Source organism: Rhincodon typus, chromosome 22, assembly GCF_021869965.1.
Source record: "Rhincodon typus isolate 14 chromosome 22, sRhiTyp1.1, whole genome shotgun sequence".
NCBI lineage: Eukaryota > Metazoa > Chordata > Chondrichthyes > Orectolobiformes > Rhincodontidae > Rhincodon > Rhincodon typus.
In genome coordinates, this window is record NC_063353.1 from 45,503,808 (window position 1) to 45,521,970 (window position 18,163).

Consider the following 18,163-nt stretch of genomic DNA (forward strand, 5'->3'; position numbering starts at 1 on the left):
TTTCCTCCACTTGTATGGATTTTTTAGATACATGTTAAATAGGGCTGCTGCCCCCTCTAAGAAACTTCCTATCAAAACAGTGCTCCCGTGAAAACTGCATGAACGAATGTGTAAGAATTATCAAAAGCTGCAATAATAAATGAAATCGCATGACCCAGCCGTGGGAGATCAGTTTAATATCCTTCATACTTTTATTTAGTACACATATAATTTCTCACTTATTTAGATCAGATTGGGTCTGGTATTTTTACTAACATTACTAACTTTAAAGTCAAAAAGGACTAACACCTCTTGATTATGCAAGCTCAGACCGGTCAGACATTGTAATCCCATCAGGAGTAACAGCCAGCATTTAGCAAGTGCTTAAACCATCTCCTGCTCCCCTAGGACAGATGTCATGCAAACTTTTGTGTACAATAGATACAACTATGTAACATCATAGTGTAAAAATTTTAATGTACACAAGAATTGTATAAAGAGGCCACTGTAAAACTGTACTTCAGATTCCATCCCCACCTCAAACTGTGCTACAGCGGATGCTCAATAAAGAGGCTATTTTTGCCACTCATCAATCCCGATCATTGTTGATACACAATCCCACAGATCTGAACTGCAATGGTTAAGTTTCAAGAGGGTTTACACAAACAAGTGTTGAATTCTTTGGAATTCAGTCAGTTGAAGGGTGATTTGATTGAAGTTTTTAAAATGTTAAGGGATACAGACAGGGTAGATAGAACTTCAACTATTTTCATTGGTTGGACAGTCTAGGACTAGGGAGATGGGATTGTCCAAAAAGCTTCAGGAGTAAAATTGTGAAACACTTCTACACATCAGAGGCATTAGATGTTTAGAACACTTCTGCAAATGGCAATTAACTACGAATTTTATATCAGAAACTAGATTTTTGTTAACCAAAAATTAAAGGTTTAGGAAAAAAAGTTGCGATCACAATCCACGTTTCCCATAATTAAGATTCTTGGCCACAGCCATGCATGAGTAGCAATTTCTTTTCACTTTGACCCCTTGTGTGTCACAAAATTGTGACCTTACTACCCATGACAGTGCAAAGACAGAGTAACTAAGATAACAGATTCTACTTGACACCATTAAACAAACAACAGGATATGCTCAGAAATAGTTGATTATTATATGAAATTTCAGTTCAAATGAAGATCAGACAGATGGATAACATATGGATAAAATCATTCCAGACTGACCTTTAGACAATGAAGTGAATCGCTCTTCAAGAACATTTTAAACTTTGTTAATTCTCCTATGAAACGTACAGTTTTGTTTTTAGTTTCAATGTTGATCTGATCCTTCTTCCTGACCTAAAGTGTACAATGAAACATTTTAGACTACATATGGATACCAATGACTCTCAGGCACTTACAATGTCATCATAATACTGTACTAACAAAGGTGATCAGTACTTTTATAGTACAGTCAATTACATACTGAATACTATTACGATATATGTGCTATGCCACAACAGCAAAATTAATTTGAAACAAATAGTTCTTTTGTACCAAATATTTACAGAAAAATGCAAAGCAGTATTCTCCCCAAAAAAGTCTAAAACCTACATGGAATCTGAAGTCTCCTTTTAACATGGCACAAAGGTCTTCTGCCACATCTGTCATACATGGATATAAAGTGCCAACCAGACGGGCGTAAAATGGAAGTAGGTCCAACCTAAAGGGGGCAGGAAGTTGTTAAATGATATGAAGCATTTCATATACCAGGAACAAGCTATTCTGTATTAATGCTAAAATGCTATTAAAGGTTTTCTTCAAAAATACATTTCTTGTTCTTAAATCATTTTCTGAAACATTCAATATTAACAAAACACAATAGGTGTTTACAGCACAATTAAACCCGAGAAGAGATGACCTGATCATTCAATAAATGCACAGACTATAAACATGTTTAAAATTAACTGAAAAAAAGTGACTGGTTTAACAAGAGGGGAGTTATAAAAATTTACTTGCTAGATTATCAGTTCAACTGAAATATTAAAAGTTTTTACTCTAGATTGCCTCTTTAATTAAAAACAGTTTTTTTGGCGGGTATTCAAAAGGTGAAGGCTACCTTTGATGATACCATGTCAGATATGGGATGTCTAGACTCAACTCAAAACAAAAAACTTACTCCAGTAACAGCACCCTTATCCCCAAGGTCAGAATGACCCAAATCCCTCTTAGTTAGATCTTTTGTCTACAGCTTCACTCCAGAGCTAGTTTCCTTTCACTACTGACAGACAAAGTCTACAGATACAAAACTTTTGAATGTCAAAAACAGTTTTACTGTCATGCAGCCTATAGCAGGACAGTTCATCCGATTTGCCTGCCAATATGATGGTTGGTGCAACATTTGATTAGTTCCTAAATGAACTCCCAAAATGATGCCAAGATTAGCATTATCAATAAGATATTATTACAAGTATAAAGAATTATTTGCATAGCTCTACGAAAAACAATACTTACAAGCAATATTGATTCTAAAGCCACTAAGTGTTCACAAAACAAAGTACGACCAACAAAAAAATCAATTCCAAACAACCAGAGGTGCCCAAATTAGCTGGCCTTTGTAATGCAAGTCTGTAGCAATGGTGAACAGTCAATGCTGTTTTCTAAATGCAGACAGTTTTCTTGAATAAAAGGAGACAACTTAAGTCATTAAGATTGTACGAGTGGACTACTCCAAGTTCTATAAACCACAGCAATGCTCCACATATACATTTTGCAATTTTTAAAAAGAGTTTTCTTTCTGTGCACATAAAAAGCATCACTCCTATTAATGAGTTGAATTTGACGGTCATGAACACAAGTTCAACACAGTTTTCACAGTCACTTTGGCACAAATTAATTTTCACCATTAAAGAATCTTTTGACCAACTCTCTCAACTAGGCTATTCTGCATTTATAAAACATTGCCAAGCTAGTCAGATGATTAAGGTTTTTTTTAAAAGGATGTTTCAACTGCAGGTGCCTTTTAAAAACAATACCAATCTGTCATATACTGAAATGATCTTTTCTTGACCAACTACTCCATCCCAAAAAAACTATCCTTAAAAATTACTTTAATGGTATAACACTCAAGAAAATGTCACCTATGTATATTTTGCACGTTTGGCATAGTTAATCATTAAGCCATTCTAAGCCAGCAGAAACTATGATAGCCCTGACTTTCAAAACCAAAGTTCATTTATCCACATCTCCAAACACTGGGGATGCATTCCGAAATCTGTAAAGTCCATCACTGCAATAAATAACTTATTACAAACCAAATCCGAAACACGTCATTAGAGAACTAACCACAATCAACAGCAAGACTATAAAACTTTTTAATAACTTCCCTTGTTAAACCAGCCACTTTTTTTCAGTTAATTTTACATAGTTACATTACATACCAAATGCATTCTTCAACTATTTGAAAGTGCATGAAGACCTTCTGAATCATAATTTCATACAGTTCTCTAGTACAGAACAAAGATTTTACAGCACAAAATACAATGTTTGGCATATCCTGCCCATGTTGTTTATCCTCTATATCCCACGCTGCTGTGCTGGTCCCACTTCTCTGTGTCATACCTTAATCAATACTGCTGCAAACACCGGCTCACTGTATATTCCACACCTTCACTATCCTCTTTGGAAGAAGTTTCCTCCTTGTTTAGTCCAAAATCCTTCAGTGAATTTTATATTATCCATATTCCCTCACTCTAGATTTCTAATTACGCAACATGTTCCTAATTCTAAAATATGCACAGTAACCTCTGTTTTTAAAAGAACAGGCATCAAGAATAATCACAGCTCAGTTGTTTGTACTCTTGTCTTTGAGCCAGAGGGATACGGGTTAAAGTACACCTCCAGAAACTTATGTACATAATTTAAGCTGACATTTTAATGTGGTTCTACACTGTTAGAGATACCACTTTTTGATAGGGTAATAAAAGGCTCCATTTACACACTCAAATTGATGTAAAAATTCCTTTGGCACTATTCAAAAAGGAGGCAGGGAGTTTATCCTACATGTCCTGGACAACCGAATTAACCCAGAATAATATCAGGTCTGGTAGCATCTGTACAAAGGAAACAGCGTTAACATCTAACAACGACCCTCAAAAGAAATTAATCTCCCCACAACATCCTCTAGAGTGAACATATAAAATCAATTCTATATGGAAATAATAGAAGAGATAATGAACTGTCATAAACCAGATATAATTAAGACATGATTAGAAAAATAACCACTCTAAGTAACCATTAGCAGTGAAAATAATACTTTATGCTTTCATTCCTCAATCGATACGGAAAACAGGTTTTCTGTTTTTTAACTCAATGTGGGATCTTGTCTAAATTAATTGCCAGATTTCCCTGTGTGACAATAGTGGCCACACTTTAAAAGTGCTTCACTGACTGCGAATATCCATCTATCCGTCTTTGTCTCTCTTTTTTTCTATTATTCCAAGTTGCATTTCATATATCGTGGTTCCTAATATGAAGTACATCCAAGTGAACGTTTTGTGACTTCACAATTGCCTGAAGAGACTTCCTATAGCATGGAATGAAAAGCTGCACTACACACGGTCATCCACTGCAGTCTTATCAAGGATTGGCATTGCATCTCATCTCCTATTTTACACCACCTGCCACTCTCACAAAGTTAAATATCTGAATCAGTGACAGGTACGATAAACAGATGTAGTACTAAAACAAAACCATCTATGAGAACTCAACTTGGTCCGAGAAACCTGATATCTACCAGTCGCCTTTTCATCCTTTCGAACAATTTTAACCTCGTTACTCTTCTGCACCTCACACAGTTCCCTATATTTCTTTGCCAATACAGTCCTTCAATATTTTGTCAAGGGCTTACTGATATGGTCATCTACTACATTTCCCACATAAACCATACTGGCCATCTTGCCAATTACTACCTTCCTTACAGAAATCCTTGTTGGCAGCTAATTATTTCTATCCGTCTAGATATTTAGTAATTTAATCTTCAAACATTTCAAAGACCTTCCTGTCACATGTTAAACTAACTGGTCTGAATTAGCCAGATTAGCTGTCTCCCTTTCAGCAAACAGGTGGTTCATTGGCCCTTTGCCTGGCCTCTGGAATGCATTTTTCCACAAGAACCCTGTAATATAATTTTGAAGATTTCTGTATTACTTTATCTGAGAATTCTGGAGGTACTTAATCCAATACAGGCTAAAGGAGGGCAGAGTGCCTAATTAACTATTCTAATACTACCTGGTTTAAAAAAAAATGCACGTTTAAGTTTTATATAATTCAGGAATTACTCCTCCTTCAATTTCCTCTCCTCTTCTATAGAGGTTATTCCAGATCCTATGAAGGGGAAGGCTGTGCGCACTGGTAATATCAGTCAAATTGTAATCAAGTCCAAGATTAAAGTTTTAGGGGTAGAAGTTTGAATCTCACCATGACAGATGATGAAATTTGTTCAATTTGATAAATCTGAAATTAAAAATTAAAATCATCGTCTATTGCCACATTCATTCATTTCTTTCAGGGAAGAAGCCTTTATCTGGGTCTTCTGGCTTCCAGCCCAGTGTGGCTAACATTTAAATGGCCTGGTAGACCATTCAGTTGTATCAAATCCACTCAGACCACCGGCATTGTTTATGGTATTGGAAATTACAACAGCAAACCAGCCCCATTAACCATTAAAGATCCTCCTTATAAACAGCTTGTATCAAAATTGGGAGAGCTGCTCCACAGATTAGTCAAGAAACAGTGTGACAGACATATTTAAGACATTCAACACTGCACAAAATCCAAGACCACCATCTGCACCCCTGGGTATGTTGTCCCACAGGAGGCAGCCTCATAAATATTCCCATCCTGAACCATGAGCCCAGCACATCAGCGCCACATTCAGGTACAAGCGGGTGGAATGGAGTTCAATTCACGGGGCACTGGCACCATACTGGGGTAGAAGGGAACAGTCACCATAACATGGTAGAATTTAATATTCAGTTTAAGTGTGGGAGTAGTGAATCTGTGAAATTCTTTAATACGGAGGGCCATAGATGCTGGGTTAAGTACATTCAAGGTCGAGATCGAGAGATTTTTGATCAGTAAGGGAATCAATTGTTTTGGGGAAAAAGGCAGTAAAATGGAGTTGAGGATTATCAAACTAGCCATGATCTCACTGAATCTGCTTCACCATTCAATGGGCTGAACGGGCAATTTCTGCTCCTACATGTTATGGTTTTCTGATCAGAACTAGCCACAACCCCAGATAAGCTGTTCTTGTACAGCTGCAACACAGTTTGCTACCTGACAATGTTGTAAACTATTCAGCTATGTCCTGTCCACAACACAAAAGGACAAATCCAACCCAATCAATCACCACCTTCTCATAAGCAAAGTGATGGAAAGGGTGGTCAATAATGCTGTCAAACGGCACTTGCAAAGAAATAACCCACTCAATGCTGCCAGCTTTGATTCCGACAGGGCCACTCAGCTGCTAACATCATTAATGTCTTGGTCCAAACATCGACAAAAGAACTGAAATCTTGGGGGGAGGTGCGAGTAATTGCCTTTAACATAAAGGAAACGTTGGCAGAATCCATAAGAAAACTAGAAACAGCTGAAATCAAGGAAACAACTCTCCAGTGTTTGGAGTCATACCTATCACAAAGAAGTCAGCTGTGGTTGTCAGAGGTCAATCATCGCAGTCCCAGGATATTACTGCAGGAGTTCCTTGGGGGTCATGTCCTAGACCCAACCATCATCATCTGCTTCAACAATGACTTCCCCTCTATCAGGTCAGAAGTGGGGATGTTCACTGATGATTAGACAGCATTCAGCTCCATTTGCCACTCATCAGAAACTCAAGCAGTCCATGTCCATATGCAGCAAGATCAGAACAACATCCAATTTGGGCTGATCAAGTGGCAAGTAACATACATGCTACATAAGTGCCAGACAAATGGCAATCCCCAAGAACAGTAGATCTAACTACTTCATTGATTCTGAAGTCCTTTGGGTATATCAATGGACTATTATTTTTGAAGCTTAGTCATTGTTTTAACACAGGAGAAAAAAGCTACAGCGAGGTCCCATAAGCAGCAATGTCAAAATAGCCAGTTCCATCTCCTTCTGTGATGTTGCTTGAAGTTTTAGTATTGGACAAGATACCAGGGATAACTTATTACCGTTCCTATAAATAGTGCCATAGGATCTTTCACTCGCTTCCCTCTCATCAGTTGCTGCTAGACCTGCTGAGTTTCTCCAGCACTGTGCTTATCTCCCTTTTCTCCTAATTGTTCCTCATTGTCCTAATAGTAATTGGGTAGTTGTGTTAACCTTATTCATCTCCACAATCCATCTATAAATTTCCTCTTGCATGGCCTTCTCACAATAAAGGGACCTGTGGTACAATCTCACTAAAGTAACAATCACTTCTCGTTTAAAAAAATCGATGGTCACCTGGATATCAGAACATCAGGCATCAGTAGCTGGATTGTAGGTCTGGATGGAATTCCTATTCTCCAAATATGGTACGTCAAAAGTATAATGAAATCTTACAATATGAAATACAGTATTTAATCAAATCCCCACAGATTTTTGGTAAGGTAGCCCATAGGTCGAGTTCTAATCAAGGCAAAGTCTAAATAAGATGTTGAATTGTACACAGAATACCAGAAAAATATATTACAAAAGAAGTGGGCTGAATAGTTGTAGCATAGAAAGAGACTGTTCTATGATACTATATATAAATTCAGATGAAAGACAGCATACATTATGTTCACTGCAAAAGATGGCCTCTTGTGCCCTCTACTGCAAAATGCAGCAGGTTGCAATTAAATAAATGTTCTCAGATACATATCAAGGCACATAAAGGCAACTATAAATACAAGACCATATAATTTACTATACACAATTTCTTATTAGAACAAACTAAAGCTTGACTTAAAGGTTACTATAAAGAAATCGCTGGCTAGTGTGCATCAGGTAGGTTTTGGTTTAGCTTTAAAATCACTATTTCTACCAAAAACTGTTTTTTAAACACTTGGGCCTCATTATAATTTCACAGAATTGGCTGGCCAAAAAGGAAGCTCACCCACTTATAGCGTATAATTTATAGTGCACCAGCCAGAGGACTCTCTAAAGTCAAAATGCATCACCTGAAATGAGGTTGTAGTCAGTATTTCTTAAATTCATTCATAGGATGCAGGCATCATTGGCTGGACCAAGATTTATTGCACATCCCTAATTTCCTTTGAGGAAGTGGTGGTGGGCTGCCTTCTTGAACAGCTACTATCATGTGGTATTAGAGAGGGATCTTCATAATTTTGACACTGTGACAGTGAATGAACGGCGATGTAATTCCAAGTCAGGATGGTGTACAGCTTGAAGGGATATTGCAGGAAGTGGTGTTCCCATGTGTCTGTTGCCCTTGTCCTTTGAGACAGTACGAGTACAGAAGGCATTATTGCATGAGCCTGGGTGCATTGCTGAATGTATCTTGTAGATGCAACTTTCTAAGTTGCTGGGAGAAGAATGTTGCATCTATGAATAACATACGAGGAACAAACTGCAGTAATAAAGACCATTGTTCAGTTATTATAAGAATGGAAATCTGGCATTTATAATTGTGTTTAATGACCTCAAATATACCCAAAGGACTTTGCAATCAATAAAGCATAGTCATCATTTTAATGCCAAGTTACATACAGCAAGGCCCCACAAGCAGTAATATGAAAAATGATCAGATCATCTACTTCAGCAATGTTGGTTGACAGAGACATATTGGCTAGGATACCAAGGATAACTCCCCTACTGTTCTTTGAAAGTGCCAGAGAGTCTTTCACATCCACCAGAGACCCTAATTTAATACATCATCGAAAGGCAGCACCTCCAAAGTAACATTCCTTCAGTAACTTTAATTCACAAGCACAGCGAATAGCAAAGGTAGGCCATTCAGCCTTCGAGCCTGCCATGCAATTCATTATGATCGTGATTGTTCATCTAACTTAATAGTCTGTTAGCACTTATACTCCATATCCTTTGATCCCTTTAGCCTCAAAGGCTATATTCAACTCCTTCATGAAATCATACAATGTTTTGGCCTTGATTGCTTTCAGCAAACTCCACAAGCTATCCATGGCTGTAAACAGGTAGCACAATTTAAACCACATTGTACTCTTTCATTTTAAAAAAAAGGACACAAAAATCCACCACTTAGAAGGACAAGAACAGCAATGCCATGCAAATAGCATTACATCCAAGTTCTCTTCTTAGATATGATGTATAATGACTGCTCCTTATACAGCACTAGACAAAAGCCTAAAATTCTTTTCAAATACCATTGTGGGAGCACCAGAATTACAGTAGGGCATGGAGAAAGATTCACTCCCGCTTTCTCAAGGCAGCAGAGTTGGGTATTACAAGTTATCTTGCCAATGTCACCCACATCCCAAGATCAAGAAAAACACAAAAATCTCTTCCAACTTAAATCCATCAAAAAGGTGCCACAACAATCAAACACCAACCTCTGCCTGGGCACAGTGAACAGTGCTCGGACTAACTTCCTTCGATTAGCTTTCGTGTTCATGTTCATGCAGAAGTCCATTGCAGCCTGAGTAAAAAGAAATAAATAGATTTGATGACTCACGAGTTTTTTTTGTAAATTCAACTGTCAACGTCATCAAATTTGGATGGTCTTATCTTCTAATATGAAAAACTGTGTTGCAGTTAACAGTGTTAACGATTTTAAACAAGCATGAGTCTTTTTTAAAAAAAGTAATTGGACATTTGTATTGAAACAATTCTTTTTTAAAAAAGTTCATTGTAACTTTCCTTAAAGTGAATGCAAAACCTGAGTGAATTTATGCTAGTTAGTGGAGTCATTAGTGAAAAGATCAAACAGATAGTCTCAGTCAAAATAACTTGTGAATGCTTGTGTCTATGAAGGGTTGCATCATCAGGCTCTCAATAAATATAAAAAAGTGCCCTATTTTCAAAAAAAAACTACTGCATTACCACTTTGACATTAAGAGAAATTTCACTTTCAATATTATTTATTACTCCAAAATAAAAGTTTTCAATTGTTCTGTACTTAATTACTATGACACAGAATTAAGAATGAAGTTTAAACCATTAACAGATAATGGGAGCATTTGGAACCTGATTCCAATCTCTTTTCTGTCCACTAAGGTAACTCTGAAAGCAAAAGGTACACAATTCTTAACAATTCGTAACAAATAAGCAGGGGGAAGTGAATTTGTAACAATGAGCAGGGGGGGAACTGAAGAAAATTGCTTTCTGGGCCAGAAAAGATGCCAGTAGTGTGTTACAAAAACAACATTCCAAGTGAGAGTTACAAGTTAGCCAGGAAGGACCTAAAGAGAGAGCTAAAAAGAGCCAGGAGGGGACATGAGAAGTCTTTAGCAGGTAGGATCAAGGAAAACCCTAAAGCTTTCTATAGGTATGTCAGGAATAAAAGGAGGACTACAGTAAGATTGGGGCCGGTCAAGGACAGTAGTGGGAAGTTGTGCGTGGAGTCCGAAGAGATAGGAGAGGTGCTAAATGAATATTTTTCGTCAGTATTCACGCAGGAAAAAGACAATGTAGTCGAGGAGAATACTGAGATACAGTCTATTAGACTAGATGGGATTGAGGTTCATAAGGAGGAGGTGTTAGCAATTCTGGAAGGTGTGAAAATAGATAAGTCCCCTGGGCCGGATGGGATTTATCCTAGGATTCTCTGGGAAGCTAGAGAGGAGATTGCAGAGCCTTTGGCTTTGATCTTTATGTCGCCATTGTCTTCAGGAATAGTGCCAGAAGACTGGAGACTAGCAAATGTTGTCCCCTTGTTCAAGAAGGGGAGTAGAGACAACCCTGGTAATTATAGACCAGTGAGCCTTACTTCGGTTGTGGGTAAAGGGTTGGAAAGGATTATAAGAGATAGGATTTATAATCATCTAGAAAGGAATAATTTGATTAGGGATAGTCAACACGGTTTTGTGAAGGGTAGGTCGTGCCTCACAAACCTTATTGAGTTCTTCGAGAAGGTGACCAAACAGGTGGATGAGGGTAAAGCGGTTGATGTGGTGTATTTGGATTTCAGTAAAGCGTTTGATAAGGTTCCCCATGGTAGGCTATTGCAGAAAATACGGAGGCATGGGATTGAGGGTGATTTAGCGGTTTGGATCAGAAGTTGGCTAGCTGTAAGAAGACAGAGGGTGGTGGTTGATGGGAAATGTTCATCCTGGAGTTCAGTTACTAGTGGTGTACCTCAAGGATCTGTTTTGGGGCCACTGCTATTTGTCATTTTTATAAATGACCTGGATGAGGGCATAGAAGGATGGGTTAGTAAATTTGCGGATGACACCAAAAGTCGGTGGAGTTGTGGATAGTGCAGAAGGATGTTGTAGGTTACAGAGGGACATAGATAAGCTGCAGAGCTGGGCTGAGAGGTGGCAAATGGAGTTTAATGCGGAAAAGTGAGAGGTGATTCACTTTGGAAGGAGTAACAGGAATACAGAGTACTGGGCTAATGGTAAGATTCTTGGTAGTGTGGATGAGCAGAAAGATCTCGGTGTCCATGTGCATAGATCACTGAAAGTTGCCACCCAGGTTGATAGCGTTGTTAAGAAGGCGTACGGTATGTTAGGTTTTATTGGTAGAGGGATTGAGTTTCGGAGCCATGAGGTCATGTTGCAGCTGTACAAAACTCTGGTGCGGCCGCACTTGGAGTATTGCGTACAGTTCTGGTCACCGCATTATAGGAAGGATGTGGAAGCACTGGAAAGAGTGCAGAGGAGATTTACCAGGATGTTGTCTGGTATGGAGGGAAGGTCTTATGAGGAAAGGTTGAGGGTTTTGAGGCTGTTTTCGTTAGAGAGAAGAAGGTTAAGAGGTGACTTGATAGAGACATACAAGATCATCAGAGGATTAGATAGGGTGGACAGTGGGAGCCTTTTTCCTCGGATGGTGATGGCTAGCACGAGGGGACATAGCTTTAAGTTGAGGGGTGATAGATATAGGACAGATGTCAGAGGTAGGTTCTTTACTCAGAGAGTAGTAAGGGCGTGGAATGCCCTGCCTGCAAAAATAGTAGACTCGCCCACTTTAAGGGCATTTAAATGGTCATTGGATAAACATATAGATGATAATGGAATAGTTTAGGTTAGATGGGCTTCAGATTGTTGCGCTGACCTGTGAAACCATCGAGGGCCGAAGGGCCTGTACTGCGCTGTAATGTTCTATGAACAGCATAAATTTTGCGAATTCTAGCACAGAAGGATCAGAGTGGTGCATGTAGATAATAAAGACAACAGTAAAACAGGGTCCGAATATAAAAAAACTGCATTTCCATTTACAGATTTCTATTCCATGCATACTACAGAAAAGACTCACTTCAAAAGGTGAGACAACACAAACCTGGACAAAGAAGGATCAAATCATTTCTGGCTTAAGAACAGAAATAACATTAAGCAGCACGTTAAAATTTGAAATACCCCTAATTTCATTTCCTTTTCAAGAAACTGTTTTTAAATGCTGGAATTTGCAAGTAGAGCTTCCTTTTACTGCAAAGGTACTCCGTGGTATCATCAATGCAAAGCCAATCAACTGCAGAAAGTGGCACTTGCAAATTCACACCAGCAAGTATGAGACGCTACTCCATCAAAAAAGGGAGAGAAAAATAAACAGAGCCCATTTGTTGTGTGTAAATTCGATAACTTAAGATGCAATTAGTATGTGTTTGGAAATTCATGCATTAGTTAAGAGTAACATTTGACAACTTTGAAGATGTGACCTATTGGACAAATAAAGGGAAAATGGATTTTTATAAACAGTTTAAGGGGGTCTGAAAATTCTTGTGCTTAGCATCAAGGGAAATATACTGAGAAAACTAGCCAACAGGAAATGAAGAATTCAGATCATTGAAGTTGCTGGAATTAAAGAATGACTGCAACTCATGCATCTGCTAGGTCCATTGTTACATTATGTATAGGGATTACAGATGACTGAGATGATATAATTTCACTAAAACAGAATACGAACAATTTATGGGAGTCAATTAAAAATCATCATTAAGGGAATGGATAAATTTCAGTCATGCGGCATCACACACCTTGCTTCAGAGCGTGCATGAGGCAGGGATTACGGCATCTTTGAAGAGAAAATTTAATAAACACTTGATAAACAAGACTGTAGCAGGACAGAGATTAATGTTGGATTCTTCCACTGCAAAGGAAAATCTACAAATCCTACTTGGTTAACAGCAGATAAGTGAAGTCATGCACACAAAGAAATGGAAACTGCACAAATTCTGCAAAAGCTTCGATATGAAACGTGATTCTGAAAGTACCTTGTCTATCAGGTCACGGTTGACACAGTTAGGCAGCTGCTGCAGGAAAGCATCCACTATCAGTTTCAGATGAGAACCAGTGCTGGCTTCTTCTTCATCTTGTTCTGCAATATAATTACCAAATATCAGAGAGGAGAAAGGTATTGTCTCACATAGAAATGGGAACAATGGAAAGAGGAATAAAGTAATTTTATTCAGGCAGTATCCAAACTTTGCTGTTATGTTTTAGTGAAGGCACAGGCAATATTTTGCATTAAGAACATAAGAAATTGGAGCACAACCAGGCATTCTGACCCTTCAAGCCTGCCTCGCCATTCAATGAGATCCTGTCTCAATTTGCCCCAAGCCTCAACTCCTCTTTCATGCCAGCTCTTCCTAGCACACAGCTCACCAATATTTTACAAAATTTATCTAACTCCTTTCTAAATACTTTCAGTGATCCAGCCTCCAAAGCTCTCTGGGAAGCAGGGAATTCCAGCCAGTCATGACCCTCAGAGAAGAAATTTCTTTGCATCTCAATTTTAAACAAGTGTCTCCTTATTATGGGACTATGTCCGCTAGTTCAAACATCTTAACATCCCCAGTCAAGGCTCCTCAAAGTCTTCTTTCATAGAACACTACAGGACAGTCACAGGCCATTCTACCCACTGTCTGTGCTGACAGTGATGTCATTCTAAACTAATCCCATCTGCCTGCAAATGAATTGTATCCCTCTATTCCCTGCCTGTTCATGTATCTGTCTAAGTGCCTCTTAAATGTTGCTACCGTCCCTGCTCTACCATCTCCTCTAGCAGTGCATTCCAGGCTCCTACCACCCTCTATGTAACAATCTTTCCTCACACATCTCAATAAAAACACTTCAATAAGATCAACCTTCTTTCTTCTAAACTCTAGCGAATAAAGGCCTAAAATATAATTGATAAATTGACCCTTTCATCCCAGGAATCAGAGCAGTGCAAAAAAGTCAGACTGGACTCGAAACGTTCAGTGTTTCTCTTGCCAATGATTCTATCAGACCTGCCGAGTTTCTCCAGCATTCGTTTGTGTTTGTTGGCGAATCTCTTGAACTACTTCCAATAACAATGTCGCCGTTCTTTAAATACAGGAACCAAAACTGTACACAGTACTCCAGGCTCTTCAGATACAGTTACAACACTGGCATCTACCCAGTAATGTGGAGAAGTTCCCAGGTATGTCCTGTACACAAAAAGCAAGACAAATCCAACCTGGCCAATTACTGCCACATCAGTTTACTCTCAATTATTAGTAAAGTGTCATCAACAATGCTACAGGGAGCACTTGCTCAGTGACGCCCAGTTTGAGTTCCACCAGGGCCACTCAACTCCTGATCTCATTATAGCCTTAATTCAAACATTGACAAGACAGCTAACTCCAGAGTTGACAGTGATAGCCCCTGACATAAAGGCTGCATTCAATGAAACGTATCATCAAGAAGACACAGTAAAACTGAAACCACTGCGTATCGGGGGGGCAAATTCAGAGTCATACCGAGCACATAGTAGGATGGTTGTTGTTGTCAGAGGTCAATCATCTCAGCTCCAGGATCTCTCTGCAGGAGATCCTCAGGGTAGTATCCTAGACCTAACTATCTTCAGCTACTTCAAGAATGACCTTTCCTCCATCATAACATCAGAAGTTGAGATGTTTGCCAATGATTGCACAATGTTCAGCACCAGTCGTGATCCTTATACTGATGCAGTTCATGTTCAGATGCAGCAAGGTCTGGCCAATATCCAAATGACAAGTGCCAAATAACATTCACACCAGAAATACCAGTCTGTGTCCATCTCTAAGAAGAGACAAATTGAACTACCGCCCCATGACATTCAATGGTGTTACCATCACTGAATCCCCCACTATCAACATCCTTGGAGTTACCATTGACCAGAAACTCAACTGGACTCGCCATTTAAGCACAGTGGCTGCAAGAGCAGGTCAGGAGCTGGGAATACTTCAGCAAGTAACTCACCTCCTGACTCTCCAAAGCCTGTCCACCATCTACAATACACAAATCAGGAATTTGATGGAATACTCACCACTTGCCCGACTCTAATCCCCAGCAATCAAGGCCAAAATTCCATTTTCCTTCTAATTACTTGCCGCATTTACATGCTAACATTTTGCGTTTCACACACACCAGCCAGATCGCTCTGTGCTGCATGTATTGGGAGCTCTCTTCAGTTAAACAACAGTCTGCTTTTGATTCTTTCTACCAAACTACATGACATACTACTTTCCTAGATTAAACTTGATGTGCCAAGTCTTTGTCTGCTCACTCAACCTATCTGTACCCCCTTGCAGATTCCATTTGTCCTCATCATGCCCTCCTATCTATTTTGGTCTCATCAGCAAATTTGGATACGACACCCTCTGCTGCGTCTTCAATTCATTAATACAAATAAAAATAATTGAGACTTTAGGATTGATCCTTGCCACACTCCACTAGTTTAGTCTTTCCAACATGAAAAAGACCCATTAATTCTGACTGTCTTGTGTGGTAAACAATCCTCAATCCATGCTAATACATTACCCCCAATACCAAGTGTTTCTTTCTTATGCAATAACCTTTTATGTGGCATCTTATCAGTTATTGCACAAGATAGAAACTCATAGCCTTGGGGTAATGTATTATGTAGTTTTACTTTCTACAAAGTTACATATTCCTTTTCTATCACCATTACTGGCACAAGAGCACAAACAGCTCCAGTTCTCCACAGTAACACCTCTGAGCCACCCAAGGGATCCATGTTACAAGTCAGCTTGTAACTCCATGTTACATGGGACTGACAACTCAGTGTTTAATATCCAATCAGACCCACAGTAATTCTTCACTCTCAGATTATGGTTACTTACTCCAAAACATTGTACCCTCTACACCAATGAACAAATGTCGTTCTTGACAGATTCACAGGATTTGGAGATGAATCACTGGGTAGCAGGACATGGCTTAATTCTCAATATTAACTGGTAGGCTCCAATCTCAGTTACATGACTTAAGAAAAATTCAAAGTGAATGCTTCTTTATGGATGATGAGTAACACATTATTAACAATGCAAATTAGTCTGATGGAACTCTTTGGTGTTCAGCATTAGCAGAAGGGAGGGGGCAAAAGTTGCGCTGTTTAAAGAAAAGGAATAATTAAAGCAGAGAGTGAATGAAGAATATAAAAGAAATTGATAGATGAAACCTGTCAGCACATAAACAGGTTTACTAAGGAGCAGCTACATGCACTTCCTAGACTATTAATCCAGACACTCAAGAAATGTTGTGGAGACCTGGGTTCGAATCCTGCCATGGCAGATAGTGGAATTTGAATTCAATAATAATCTGGAATTAAGAGTCTAATAATGACCATGAAACCATTATCGATTCTCAGGAAAAACCCATCTGGTTCAATAATGTCCTTTAGGGAAGGAAACTACTATCCTTACCTCATCTGGACTACATGTGACTCCAGACCTACGGTTGGCTGTTAACTGCCCTCTCAGCACTTGGGGATGGGCAATAAATGCTGGTCCAGCCAGTGACACCCACATCCCATGAATGAATTTAAAAAGAAATTAAATTTCCTGCATCCTACAGTCAAGAACAAGTTGGCTCAAAAATATCAAGCCATGGCCAGTCAGACTAACATTATGTAGAATCTGACAACACTATTCTGTAACCAGATAACTATTCTTTTCACCGGCTGAGCATCTTGATATAGGGAGAAATCCATCTCCATGGTTAACCATGCCAGCAAAACTTTGGGCAAGCAAGTTTACCATCAGACATCATCCAATCAGGACCAAAGTACCCACTAAAACATGTTTTACATAGTTACCAAAGACCAAATGGGAGGAATTCTAGCTCACAGCAGCAGTTCAACAACACCAGGTGCAATTCATAAGCCTGATAAAGACCGTCAATCATTAACTGTACCCTGACCTGGATATAAATTTGTAGAGTTCATCACAAAGGAAATGACTTGAATTCAATCCAGGTGCACCATCCTAGAGTCATTTAATCCAAAAAGAAACATCAATTTTGCTCAGCCTGTTCCACTAGAACAGTCAACAGACCAATTTCAATTTCAAGCTCTCAGCAGATTGTAAGAACTATCAACAGTAGCATCAGAAGAATGTGGAGTAACAGTATCCACTAGTAAGTATGCAAACGTATTGTGTTTATTCTCTTGAATACAGCAGACACAGTGAAAGCAACCCAACAAACGTGAGTTCTGCCAGGTGGAGCTGTTGGGCTGCAAGAGCAGCTGACTAGCTTTTTACCAGCACAATCACTATATAGCAATCTTTCCAAAACCAGCATTTCCACGAAAAGGTAGCCACAGGTAAAGTCACTTTGATTTTCATGATATTCTTAGCAGAGCTAGGGCTCATGGTATTGGGGTAGTAATGTTAGTATGGATAGAGGATTGGTAACTAATGGAAAATAAATTAGGATATGGAGAATATTTTCAGGATGGCGACAAACTGTAATGAATGGAGTGCCACAGGGATCAATGATGAAGCCACAATTATTTACCAATGTAATAATGTTTTGGATGAGGTAAGTGAACGTACTATCAAGTTTGTGCATGTCACAAAAGTAGAAAGCAAGTGGTAATGGTGCCATAATAGTCTAAATAGGAATATAGACAGGTTAAGTGAGTGGACAAAAACTAGTCAGATGGAACATAATGCGGGGAAAATGTGAGGTTATGCACGTTGACAGAAAGAATAGAAGAGCTGATTATTTAAATGGAAAGAGACTGCAGAAAGTTGCAGCACAGAGGGATTACAGGTC

General features: G+C 38.9%; 1 protein-coding gene across 1 annotated transcript in view; it reads right to left on the reverse strand.

Annotated features, from left to right (window-relative positions):
• Window positions 1–18,163, reverse strand: part of LOC109929695 (UPF2 regulator of nonsense mediated mRNA decay) — a 58,582-nt gene that overhangs the window by 24,159 nt on the left and 16,260 nt on the right. The window contains exons 6-9 of the mRNA XM_048610010.1: window positions 13,357–13,460; window positions 9,533–9,618; window positions 1,587–1,695; window positions 1,218–1,331 (exon numbers count right to left, since the gene is read on the reverse strand). Coding sequence (XP_048465967.1) covers window positions 1,218–1,331; window positions 1,587–1,695; window positions 9,533–9,618; window positions 13,357–13,460 — 413 coding nt within the window. The remainder of the gene's footprint in view (window positions 1–1,217; window positions 1,332–1,586; window positions 1,696–9,532; window positions 9,619–13,356; window positions 13,461–18,163) is intronic.